Source organism: Acinonyx jubatus, chromosome C1 (genome assembly GCF_027475565.1).
Source record: "Acinonyx jubatus isolate Ajub_Pintada_27869175 chromosome C1, VMU_Ajub_asm_v1.0, whole genome shotgun sequence".
NCBI classification, from domain to species: domain Eukaryota; kingdom Metazoa; phylum Chordata; class Mammalia; order Carnivora; family Felidae; genus Acinonyx; species Acinonyx jubatus.
Genome location: NC_069381.1, coordinates 5,347,455 through 5,361,269, shown reverse-complemented (window position 1 = coordinate 5,361,269; position 13,815 = coordinate 5,347,455). Strand labels below are relative to the sequence as shown.

The 13,815-nt window shown below is 40.3% G+C and overlaps 1 protein-coding gene across 1 annotated transcript in view; it reads right to left on the bottom strand.

Annotated features, from left to right (window-relative positions):
- The window catches only part of PER3 (period circadian regulator 3), a 57,639-nt gene that overhangs the window by 22,497 nt on the left and 21,327 nt on the right, over window positions 1-13,815 (bottom strand). Inside the window, 6 exon segments of the mRNA XM_053216112.1 lie at window positions 24-287; window positions 748-880; window positions 11,768-11,997; window positions 12,215-12,403; window positions 12,493-12,599; window positions 13,623-13,728. Of these exon segments, the coding sequence (XP_053072087.1) occupies window positions 24-287; window positions 748-880; window positions 11,768-11,997; window positions 12,215-12,403; window positions 12,493-12,599; window positions 13,623-13,728 (1,029 nt within the window).

Genomic DNA, 13,815 nt, shown 5'->3' with positions numbered 1-13,815 from the left:
CAAAGGAAATTTATGTTAAAGACCAAGTTTGCAGGTGTTTATAACTGGCCATTAAGGAGCAATAGGAAACCAGGATTGTTGGTGATTCACGAAATAAGTAGAGACCAAACCTTGAAGGAAAACCAGAAAGGGATGGCTCTGTACCCATCCTCTGGCTGGCCAGGAGGGCACTCGCGTCACCGTGCAAGGTCTGGGCATCATTTGCCTTGTGGTTCTGTCTGTCTTCCGAGGATGAAGAGGACGCGCTCTTCCTTTTCAAAGCCGGAACGTCGCAGCTCCTCAGGTATCTGCAACAACATAACTAGGTCACGTGTGCCTCCCTGGCCCCTAATTTTGCCACTTCCCACATTTCTGCTCTTCTCACGGCACTTTTGCGTGGGTATGCCCTACACTCTCCTTTGATGAGGTCTTCCCTGACTCTCCCAGCCTGAATCACTGGAGTGTCACATCTCTTTTACTGTGGCCTGGAATTGATCTCCAAACCTTGGCTCGTTTAATTTTTATCATCAAGGTCTTGTCTTCTCGACTGTGCCATGGCTCCCTCAAAGAAGGGACCAATCTTCCTGTTTGGCATCCCTTGAAATGTTCAATTTATTATAAACTGTAGGTAGGTACTCCATAAATACTTACTGACTTATAGTGAACAATCAAGACAATAGATATTAATTACGATGGAAGGTGTGTGCTTACAGAGACAACGTATGCTTTTGGAAAAACTGGCATGTTCTCAAAACTTGTGTCTCACACCTGATAACACTGTCAATGCAGTTTATTTGCTGATAAGATGGGCTATGCTGGTCTTTTCTCCAATCTTCACTAGACTCCACATGCATGCTATCGTCTTTCAACGTCTGGAAGGCAGAAGAGACCTTCTGCTCATCTGATACGGAAAGGATGTGTAATTAAAAATATTATATACCTATGAACTTACCCCACAAAATTAGATCAGGTCCTTTAGCATGTGTACATTCAGTAGAACATTCTGTAGCTATTAAAAACAAGGTCAGATCTAAAAAAAAAAATGCACTTACAGAAAGGCATCCACACAAAATGATCACATTTGTCTTTTGTTTTTTACAAAAAAGGGGTGAAACAAATGTTTCAGCAAAGACTATCGAGAATAAGACTATTAGATAAAAGGCTGATGGAGACTCTACAATACTGAGCTGACACTACCTGCTGACTGGTTGATCCTGGCCTCACCGGGACGGGGGCAACCAGACACAACGTGAAGTGTAAGGGGCTGCCAGGCAGATGCTGTGTCCAACAGAACTTCCTGCAATGACAGAACTGTTCCTCATCTGTACTGTCCAATATGGTAGCCACTAACACCTCATGTGACAATTAAGCACTTGAAATGCGGCCACAGCAACTGAGGAACTAAATTTTAAGTTTTATTTATTTGTAAAGAATTTGAATTTAGATTGCCAATGTGGCTAGTAGCTGCCGTACTGGATAGCAGAGGTACACAGGGAAGACACACGGCCTCAGGCTGGAGCACTGAAGAACTTCAACCTTGTGTAGAGAGCAATGAGCTAATAATGGAGATGGAGAAGAGCATGGAGACAGGTAAGAGAGAGCCCGCCAAATATGGCGTCACAGAGACCCAGAAGGTAAACTGGTTCAAGGAACGAGTAACTATGTTCAGTACTGCTGAGGGGCTGGGTTAGCCACGGTTGTTGTTGTTATTAATGAAGGTCATCTGAGCTGCGTTGGAAGAGACCACTCAGTTTCTAGAGGGAATTAACTGAAAGATGACTCGTTAACTTTCATTTATGAACCTTTATACTTTTAATTCTTTAATAATTTTAAACTCGAAGAGGGCTACAAAAAAGTAGAGTTCCCAAATACCCTCTACCCAGCACCCACTAATGTAACATCTTGCAGAACTGTAACAGGATGAACAAAACTAAGGAATTCACAGTGGCACACTGCCAATCAACCACAGCCTATTTGGATTTCACCTGCTGTGCCATGAACTGTCATTTTCTGCTCCAGGATCCAACCTGAGATTCACAGTGATATCAAGTGTCAATGTCTCAGTCTCTCCTGGTCTCTCCTGATCTGCCCCTTGATGTGAGTTTCCCTGATGTTCTCTATGATGAGGCTGAGGTTATGCATCTTGGGGAGGGTTCCTGCAGAGGTGCTGTGCCCTTCCCCGTGCCCCACACCACAGGGGTACATGACCTTGACATATTTTGTTGTGGGTGTTGTCAGCCTTCATCACTGGTTAAGCTGCTGTCTGCCAGAGTTCTCCCTGGAAAAGTCCTTGAATGGACTTACTGCCACCAAACTGCACATTTAAAAATGGTTAAGGAGCACCTGGGTGGCTCAGCTGGTTAAGATTCCAACTCTTGATTTTGGCTCAGGTCATGATCTCACGGTTCATGAGTTTGAGCCCCACATCGGGCTCTGTGCTGATGGCGCAGAGCCTGCTTGGGATTCTCTCTCTCTCCATCGCTGCCCCTTACCTGCTCTCTCTTTCTCTCTCCCCCTCAAATAACTTAAAAAATAAATAAATAAAAATGTTAAAAAAATTTTTTTAACATTTTTATTTATTTTTGAGAGACAGAGGGAGCCCGTGAGCAGGAGAGGGGCAGAGAGAGAGGGAGACACAGAATCCAATGCAGGCTCCAAGCTCTAAGCTGTCAGCACAGAGCCCGATGCGGGGCTCGAACCCACGAACTGTGAGATCACAACCTGGGCTGAAGTCGGATGCTTAACCGACTGAGCCACCCAGGACCCCGCCCAAAAATTTTAAAATGGTGAAAAAATATATACATACATGTGTATATGTGTATACATGTACGTACATATATATATACCACAATTTAAAAATATTTCAATTAATTTCAACTTTCACTGGAGGATATTCCCCACAGCAGTTATTACTGTGAATGTTTTTTCCCCTTTCAGATTTATTGAGATATAGCTGACATACAGCAATGTGTAAGTTTAAGGTGTACAGCATAATGACCACTGATAGCAATTTCCTATTTCTACAAGGACTTCCTTGTAAATCCTTTCAATGGGGAAAACCAGTAAATATAATGCATGTATACTAACCCTTGTCTATCCATCTGTCCATGCATCCATTAAATAGAAAGGCACGAGTTCATGCTGACACCTTCAACTCCAACCCAGCACCAAGAGTCAATTCTAACATTCCCTCTTTGCTGATCTGTAAGTTCCCTCTCTCATAGTGAGGAATCTATTGTTATCTATAACATACACACCTGTTTGTTCAACCTACCCTACGTCTAAATTACCTTTGGAATTGCTAAGCCATACTGGATAAGAAACAAGTTTATCAACTTGATTACAGTGTTCATGTCCATTTGCATTTTGTATTTAGTCCTTGGGTATCCAGTTAACACACTGATTTCCAAAGTTACTTAGCTCCTTTCTTCCTTACACCCTCAGTATTTTAATGCCATTTATTTGTGATGCAGTTAGATTCATTTGTCACAGGCTTCCTATCACTTTGGGTTTCCTCTACATTCTGGGTGGGATGAGGTGTGCAGATCCATGACTTTTAGCAAATGCACACAAAGTTGTGTTTCTACCACCAGAGTAACAAACAGAATGTTTCCATCACTCAGAAATTTCCCTTCAGCTGTCCCTTTGTGGTCAATGCAGAAAGAATGCTTTTCTAGAATGGAATTGTAGAATATGTAACCTTTTGATTTTGACTTCTTCCACTTGGTAAAATGCATTTTAGATCCATATATGTTGCTGTAGGAATCAAGTCCCTTCCCTTTTACTGCTAAACAATACGCCATTGTGTGGATGGACCGGTTTAACCATTTACCTAAATGGTGAATGACATCTTATGTTGTTTCCAATTTTTGATGAGCGCGAATGAAATGTGATAAACACACAGACAAGTTTACGTGTGAACTCGAGTTTTTCTTTTGTTTGAGTAAATAAGAATGGAATTGCTGGGTCATATAGCAAAAGAGAGAATGTTTAGTTTGTAAGAAACTGCCAAACTTCTCAAAAGTGCTGTACAATTTGACATTACCTTCAGCACTGAGAGCTCCAGTGCTCACAGTTCTTGCCACAACTCGGTATAGTCAGTACTTTGTCTTTTACTTTTTAGCCATTCTAATTGGTGTGTGATGGTATCTCATGTGGTTTTCATTTCCTTATGACTAAGATTGAGCATGGTTTCCTATGCTATTTGCCATCTGGGTGTACTTCACTGCGGAAGTGTCAGATCTCTTGACCACTAAAAAAAAAGTTTATTTATTTATTTTGAGAGAGAGTGAGAGTGTGCGTGCCATGTGCACAGGTGAAGGACAGAGAGAGAGGGAGAGAGAATCCCAAGCAGGCTCTGTGCCATCAGTGCAGAGCCCAACACAGGGTTCAATCTCACGAACCATGAGATCATGACCTGAGCCGAAATCAAGAGTCAGAGGCTCAACCAGCTGAGCCACCCAGGTACCCACTGACCATTTTCTGATTGGATTGTTTTTTTATGTGTTGTGGATAGGAATTTTTTTATTGTACCTATAATTTGCAAATATTGTCTTTTCATTGTCTTACTAATGTCCTTCAAGGAGAAGTTTTTAATTTTGATACAGCCTGTCTCATCCATTTTTTTCTTTCATGGGTCATGCTTTTGATATTGTATCTAAAACCTCTTTGCCAAACCCAAATCACAAAGACTTTCTCCTAAGATTTCTTCTAGAAGTTTATAGTTTTAAGTTTTACATTTAGGTCTATAATCAAGTTTGAATTAGCTTTTGTATAGCATGTGAGCTATGTGTTGAGGTTCAGTTTTTTAATACATGTGGATGTCTAATCATTCAGTACCATCTGTTGGAAAGACTATCCTTTGTCCACTGACTTGACCTTGCACCTCTGTCAAAAACTGCATTTGTGTAAGTCTGTTTTGTCTCTAATCTGTCCCACTGATCTTTTCACCAATATCACCCTGTCTTAATTAGTAAGTTTTTTTTAAATTTTTTTTAACATTTATTCATTTTTGAGACAGAGAGAGACAGAGCATGAACGGGGGAAGGTCAGAGAGAGAGGGAGACACAGAATCTGAAACAGGCTCCAGGCCCTGAGCTCTCAGCACAGAGCCCGACGTGGGGCTCGAACTCACAGACCGCGAGATCATGACCTGAGCCGAAGTCGGACGCCCAACCGACTGAGCCACCCAGGCACCCCTTAATTAGTAAGTTTTGAAATCACGTAGAGTAAGTCCTCCAACATTGCTTTTCTTTTTCAAAATTGTTTTGGCTATTTTAGTTTATTTTTTCATATAAATTTGGGGATCCTCTTGATGATATCTATAAAAAAAAAATCCTGCTGAGAGTTTAATTGGAATTACATTGAATGTACAGACCAACCTGGAGAGAACTGACATCTTAACAATATTGAGTATTCTAAATCATGAATTTGATATATCTTTTCATTCACCTAGTACTTTTAAGTTTTTCTTTCATCAATGTTTTACAGTTTTCTGTATATGGATTATTTCATATCTTCTGTTAGATTTTGTATTTAAGTATTTCAGTTTTGCATAGTTTTTAAAAATTTGTTTCCAATTGTTCCTTGTTAGTACACAGAAATTTAACTGATCTTCCACATGGACTGTGTATCTTGTAACCTTGCTAAAATCGGTATTTTTTTTTTTTGTAGATCCTTTAGAATTTTTCTATGTAGACAGTCATGTCATCTGTGAATGGAAAGTGTTTTATTTCTTCCTTTCCAATCTGTATGTCTTTTATTTCTTTCTCTTGCCTACTACATTGGACAGGACTTCCAGTCTAATATTAAGACATGGTAAGTGGATACCCTTGGCTTGTTCTCTAGGTTAGGGTAAAAGCATTCTTTTCCCATCAAGCATAACATTAGCTGTAGGTGTTTGTAGATGCCTTTTTGTCAGGTTAATGAAATTCTTTTTCTATTTCTCATTTTTGAATATTTATCATATGTAGATGTTGAATTTTGTCACATGCTTTTTCTCCATTTACTAAAATAATCTGATGGTTTGTCTTTTTTATTGTTAACATGAAGAATTAAAGTGCTTGACTTTCACATATTGAACCAACCTTGCATTCCTAGAATAAGTCATATTTGATTGTGATGTATTTGCCTTTTTTATACTTTGCTGAGTTTGATTTGATGATTTTGCAAATATGTTAATGAGGGATCCTGGTCTATAATCTTCTTTTCTTGAATTGTCTTTATCTTGTTTCAGTATTATGGTACTAATGGGCTCATAAAATGAGTTTGGGAGTTTCCTTTCCAAACTTCCTTCTTCTATTTTTTTTCTGTCTTCAATTTTCTGACAAAAAGATTATGTAGAGACTGGAATTATTACTTTCTTGAATGTTTGACAGAACTCTCCAGTGAAAGCATCTGGGCCTAGTTTTCTTTTTGTAAGGTTTTCAATTTCAAATTCAGTACCTGTAGTAGACAGAAGTCTATTCTAGTTACCTATTACTTTTACACTGAGTTCTTTTTTTTTTTTTTTAATGTTTATTTATTTTTGAGAGAGAGCCAGAGAGCATGAGTCAGGGAGGGAGGAGAGAGACACACACAGAATCCAAAGCAGGCTCCAGGCTCTGAGCTGTCTGCACAGAGCAGATGCGGAGCTCAAACCCATGAACCGTGAGATCATGACTTGAGCTGAAGTCGAATGCTTAACCAACTGAGCCACCCAGGTGCCCCATTTTCACTGAGTTCTGATAGCTTGTTTCTTTCAAATAACAGACCAAAGTTGGGGGGATAGAGTTGTTTGTAGTCACTTTAACATCTGTATGATCTTTCATTCCCAATATTGGCCATTTCTGTCTTCTTTTCTGATTAAGTATGGCCAAAAGATTAATTTTATTTTTATCAGCTTTTGATTTCATTTTCTCTTATTTCTATTTTCAATTTCATCGATACCTGGTTTTAAAGATTTCCTTCTTTCTGCCTACCTGGGATTTAATTTGCTCTTCTTGCTCTCGTTTCTTAGGAGAAAGCTTAGATTACTGATGGAGACCTTTTTTCTTTTTCTTATACAATCAATGCTATATCAATTTCCCTTTAAGCGCTGCTTTAGCTTCATTCCACAATTTTTTTTGTTGTCTTTTCAATTCATTCCTTTCAAAATGATTTTACTTCCCTTTAAGACCTTGACCTGTAGGTTACTCAGATATGTGTTCTCTAATTTTCAAACATTTGGGAATTTTCTAGACAAACCTTTCAGTTACTGATTTCTAGTTTAATCAAGTCAGAGAATATACTTAATATGATTTATATATTTTTTAAATTGTTAAGGTTTGTATTATGGCCTAGAATAAGGTCTATCTTGATGAATGGTCCATGTGCCCTTCAGAAAAATAAGTATGTTGTTGTTGGTTGGAATGTTCCATACATGTTCAAGCCAATCTTCTTGATGGTGTTATTCAGATCTTCTATACTTTTGCTAAATTTCTGTCCACTTGTTTTATCAATTAGAGAGAGGTTTGTTACGGTCTCTACCACTGAGGATTTGTTTATTTCTCAAAGTTTTTATCAGTTTTTGCTTCGTGTATTTTGAAGCTCTGATGTTAGGTGCATAACCTTTTAGGACTGTTACATGCTCTCAGAGAATCAACCACTTTGTTGTCATGCAATATCCCTCTGAAACCCTCCGTGATAAAGTTCATGATCCTAAAGTCTACATTAGTTGATATTAATACAGCTTTCCGGCTTTCTTTTTATTCCTGTTAGCATGTGAATCTTTTGTAACCTTTTGCTCGTAACCTATATTTTTATTTGCAAAATGAGTTCTTGTAGATACTACGCAGATGCCTCTCGTTTTTTCACCCACTGACAATGTCAGTCTTCTAGCTGGTATATTGAGACCATTCACATTTCATGTGATTATGGATATAGCTGAATTAAAGTGTACCACTTTGCTAGCTGTTTTCCACTTGTTCCATCTGGGTTTTTGTTTCTTTTCTGCCTCATTTTGCTTTAAATGTTTTAAGTTCCACTTTATCTTGTCAAATGACATTTATTGCTTCTTTAGAAACTAGTTCTGATAGCTGTTCGAAATTTCATAACATACATCTTTTAGAAATCAGTTTCTACCTCCAAATAATATATTGCTTCTGATGTAAAGCCTCCACAGCAGCACATTTCCAGTGCCTCCCCCAATCCTTTGCAGTATTTTAACATAGACCACAAAAGCAGAAGAGTATTTTTGCGTTAGTTGGTTACCTTCCAGGGCAATTAAAAATATGTAAAAAATAAAACTTCTTCATTAACTCCATTTCCAGTGCTTGTCATTACTTTGTGTAGATCCAAGTTTTATGTCCGGTACCATATTCCTTCCCCCTTTAGAAATTCCCTTAGCGTTTCTTATAGACTAGATCTGCTGGCAATACACTCCCCGCCTAGTTTTTGTTTAAGAAATCTTTCAATTTCCTTCATTTCTGAAAGATACTTTCCATCATGTAGGGAATTCTGCACTAACAATTTTTTTGTCTTAAGACATTTTGTTTTCTAGTGTCCCCAGCATCTAAAAAAAATGCCTATTGTAATTCTTATCCTTGTTTTTCTGTATGTAGTCTATGTTCCTCTGGCTACCTTCAAGATATCCTCTTTGCTTTTGTTTCTGGCAATTGGAATATGATATTTCCAAGTACGTGGTGTATTTTTTTCCCAAGTACGTGGTGTTTTTATCTTGTGATTGGTTTTTATTTGGTTATTTTTTGTATCTATGCTACTTGGTGTTCTTCTTATCTGTGGAAAATTCTTGGTCGTTATTTCCAGTATTTCTTCTGGGATTCCATTACTCTTATGTTAGATCATTTGATAGTGCCTCAGGGTTCTTAGAGGCTCTATTCTACATATTTCTTTCTCTTTGTGTTTCAGTTGACATAACCTGTATGTATCGATCTTCAAGTTTATGGATTCCTTTTTTGGGTGTGTTGAGTGCCCATCCAAGACATATTTACAACTCTGGTATTTCTTTTTGATCCTTTATTTTATGTCCCATCTCTATGCTGATACCCATGTGGTTTTGCATGCTGCTCACTGTCCCATAGATTTTAATGTATTAAATTCCCTGTCGGGTAGTTCCAACATCTGTGTCATATCCGTCTCTTGTTCAGATGGCTGCTTTATCTCTTGGGAGTTTTTTTCCTTGCCTTTTCATATGTTGAAAACTGAGTATCTTGTGTAGGACAGTGGAGACTAGCATGCCTTTCCTTCTGCTGGGTCTGTGTTCGAGTTAACCTAATTTGTTGGCCAGGCCTAAGGTCTGCCGTTGCTATGGGTCCATTCAACGTCGTTATAGCTTTCCAATTCCTCTAGTGACATTTTGTACTTACGTGGTGGCTGGTGCGCAAGAGAGCTTTGGGTTTTTTCCTATATCTGCTCCACTTGAAGCCTGTGGTCTTCCCCTGGTACTATGCCTTGGAGGCCTGTCTCTTGCGAGTTACCAGTTCCGTCAGCTAGTGCATCAGTATCCAGGGCTGGATCTCACTTCTCCCTGCAAGCACGTTTCTCCCTTAGATTTTCGGCCTGTTGGTTGCCACGTAGCCTCAGTACTCTGACATGTTCAAGCAAGCTCATGAATTTGCTGCCATATGGCTTTTTTCCTTCTCAGTTTGGAATGATGCTCTTTCCATCTCTCCCTGAGCAGAAACCAAAGCACGCTCACCCTGAATGAGTTCAGTTCATCGATCAATATCTCTCCCTCAAGCACTACCACCCCAGAACCGGAACATTTTCCCCAATTTCTCTAGCTGCTTCTAGCAACTGGCATCAGTATATAAAGCTGATGAAAGGGCTTTATATCTTTGCTAGTCCTTGGCTTTCCGTATTAACTTTTGAAAATTTCCCACCTTCCTCTATTTCAAAGCCTAATCTGCCCTCATAAGAAAAGTAAAAATATAAACTTAAAACCTTATCTTCTTGTTGGCTCTGGCACCCTGTACATAAGCTATGTACACAATGACTACTTACTATTTTCCTTTTGATTGGACTTATTTCTACTCAATTTCTAACATTTAAATTATAAGATTATCTTGAAGTTGCATACTTGTTTCTTTTGAGTAAGTTGTAATAAAGATTTTTTACTAGCTCTTTAAACTTGTAGGTCTTGAGATGTTAATAAAATCAAGATGCCCAAGTAACATTAGTTCTCCGAAGCTCTATCAAATGGCAGATCTTCCCTCTCACCCAAAAGACACGTCCTATGTGTGTTAGAGTCAAATACAGCGTATAGCTAAGTAGTAGGATAATGTCAGTTTCTAGAATAGCATCATAAATGCACAGAATTAGCTACAACTTGAATACAGCCTTTAAACCATGATAGTGATGGCACTTCCAGGCCAATGGTGGGTGATACAAAACTGAACAAAGCAGAAGGTAAGAAAGGATTTCCACTCTGACAAGAAACATAGAGGTCAGGACAAAAAACTGTGGCCCTAACATGAGGTCCTAGGCCTAAGCAGCAGTGAGCAGCACAAAGTGGACCACTTTCTTTAAATAAAGAAAAAATGTACAAATTTTAGCCGTCAAATCTCCCTAAAGAAGTCCCAATGCTAGGACATGGGATAATAACATACAGCAAGTCAGATACTTAAGATAGGAAATCTGATGGTTTCAAGGGACAAAAAAAGTTGTTTCTGTCTCGTGCCCTTACAGCTACAGCAAAAGAAACAAGCAGAGTGCTAAACCTCCTACCAAGGCAACAAGAAAAACCCACGGACTGGGCATGCTGTATCGGGAGGGCAGCCTCAGGGCTCCCTGTGATACCACCTGAAAGAGCAGTGGTTGGATGTTTTTGTTGTGTAAATCATGGCAAGTACTGAAGGATATAGCTATGATTATTTTTTATTCTTATTGACTTTAGAGAAGAAATTTCACCCCTACTGTGTAAATACCCACATCTGACAAGGATAGAGACCATTAATAATATTCTGGTGACCAAACCTATGACGACTTCCAAAGTTATATTAACATTCAGGAAGACAAGTGAAGGGAAAGCTAACTAAACTAAAAAAGTTAATAAAACTTGGTCTCTACGTTATATCACAGATCCTTCCTCTGCTATGTAATGCCAGTAGGTTAACTTTTCTAAACAATGTCAATCGTCATGATTGATCCAATTCCTTAGGAACATTCCTTACCTCATAAACATGTATTTTAAAAAAAAATCCCCAATTTTACATTCAGTTGAGGTCATAAATATTCTTCATTTGTTCTAAATGACAGAACTATTATGTTAATGTACTTTCTAAAATCTGAAACATACTCTAAAATTAACTCTTTTGGGGCATCAGGGTGGCTCAGTCTGTTAAGGTGGGACTTCGGCTCAGGTCATGATCTCACAGTTCTGAGTTGGAGCCCTGCTTGCGGCTCTGTGCTGACAGCTCAGATCCCAAAGCTTGCTTCCCAGATTCTTGGTCTCCCTTTCTCTGCCCCTCCCCCACTTGCGCTGTTCCTCTCTCCCCCCCTCAAAAAAAATTTAAAAAATTTTAATTAACTTTTTTGATTTATAGATACCTTATTTGGAAGAATCTATGAATCTGCTGGTGTTACCAAAAACATTAATTCTTTAGTGGAAATACACGGAAATGCACTCTAATACCATTTAGCTTCCCGAGCAGTATTTGCTGCTGCCATTATCATTATTGCTCTCGTCACCCGGGCAAGGAAAGGTGAAAGGTGACAGCACAGGCCTGTGGCTTTCTGCTCACACGCCCACGTCACCCCAAGAGAGGGCAGAGCCGTGGGAGAAGGTCTGGAAGCTGCCGCGCTGACTCACCGCCAAGCCGTCCTGTGCACATCGCCGTCACTTGCTTATCTGGTGACTTGGTCATTGACTCAATGTAGAGCTGCTGACCGAGATTCTTAATTTTGTTTAGCTGCAAAGTCAGCTGAGGGAAAAGAATGAGAGAAGGTGCTTCAGAAATTATAAACATGTACATTAAAAGATACACGAACAAAACACACGTAACTTCCGGTTCTCTGAGGACATGGCGGCTGAGAACACAGTGACCATGTTAACTCACTTTCCTCCCCGAGCCTCGGCACGGCCAGTACAAATGAGGCTTCACACACGTCTATTCGCAATACGGTAATCCTTAGAAATCGTACAATAAACCCAAATATCACCTTCCAAAGCTGGTATTTTAACAGCCATTGTTTCAAACCAAAATGGGGTCAGCAGGGCGTCTACGATCAAGGTCCAGAATCTCTAACAGGAAGTCACAGGCGCTGAGGTGCAGGAGCGGCGCACACGCGCTCCGAGGACGCAGAGGGTGGAGGGCGCGCCTGCGCAGACGCGACGTGGCTCACGTACCGGCTCCCGGTGCGCGTGCGCGGCGCGGGGTCCGCCGGCGTCACCAGACGACGCGCTCCCGACGCGCTGCTCCCGCGAGGCGCTGCCGCCCGGGCTCCCGTAGCTGCCGGAGGCGCTCGTGTGAACCGGCTGAAGGGAAAAGGGGGCCGGGTGTCAGCGTTATGGGGTGCGGGGCCGCCAGGAGACAGGCACAGCGGCTGGCACCCGAGAGTGTGTCTGAGATCACCGAACGCGAAGGTGGACGCTTCCGAAATCCTACGTGCGGTGTGTGAAGCTCCATGCTTCCGGCCCGAGGCTGACAAAAAAGACATTCCTCTCTCGTTCGGTAACTCTCAAAGGCAAAGTCTAGTTTTCTAGCCCGGTGGACATTTCTAGAACAAGTCTTTAGAAAGCCACATGGTTATAGGAGAGGTCACAAAATAGGACAGTGAACTCTAGTAGTTCTTTATTTTGAGTTTGGAACAGACGGAACAAATTAAATACCATACTTTTTTTCCACGAACTTCCTTCACGAACCCTAGAGACTTTACAAAAGACAGTTTGGAAGCTACGGGCGCACGGTTTTCTGTGTGACACCACCAGTCAACGCTTCACAAGCTTATTAGTTGGGTCTCCAGTAGAAATCATTTTTGGCATCTGCTTTCAAGAAGTAGTTTTTGCCACGTTTGTTTTGGAGTAACCAGAGATGCTGAGACCTGCCATCCCTCTGCCCCCATCCTTTACAATTAGAATTATTGTTTAAAAAAATATGGCAAATCCCAGAAGTTGAGCACATGGCTAGTGTCGGAAATACAAGAAGGATGTTCTCATTTAGAAATAGCTTCCTTGTCTTACCTGCCTACTATGACTCGATTTGCTTAGAATGGGATCTTAAAAGAATGTTCTGTGCGTTTCAGTCAGGAACAAGATTAATAAAACTGAATTTAAAAAACAACCAGGAAAACAAAAACTCCTGGAACGCAGACGTAAAGATTTTTCTCTCCTTGCCGTGTACCTTTGTGAAGTGACTTCACTATGAGCAAATGTTAAAATAAAACACGACTATGGAAATTTTGTGTTTGCTTTTTTTTTTTTTTAATTTTTTTTTCAACGTTTATTTATTTTTGGGACAGAGAGAGACAGAGCATGAACGGGGGAGGGGCAGAGAGAGAGGGAGACACAGAATCGGAAACAGGCTCCAGGCTCTGAGCCATCAGCCCAGAGCCTGACGCGGGGCTCGAACTCACGGACCGCGAGATCGTGACCTGGCTGAAGTCGGACGCTTAACTGACTGCGCCACCCAGGCGCCCCGTGTTTGCTTTTTAAAATCTCACTTTACCTGTAAGAGAAGTTTGTGAATTTGTTCTTGCAATTCTGTTACATCTTTGTCATTATGGTTCGTCTTTTTTATTTGGGTCGCGAAAACATCCTCACTCGGCGGACTCCTACAAGGTGTCAAGTGAAAGATGGAGTCAAGCAATTCAAGATGAATTTACAATAAAGTCTAAGGTGATTTTTTTTTAATTTTTAAA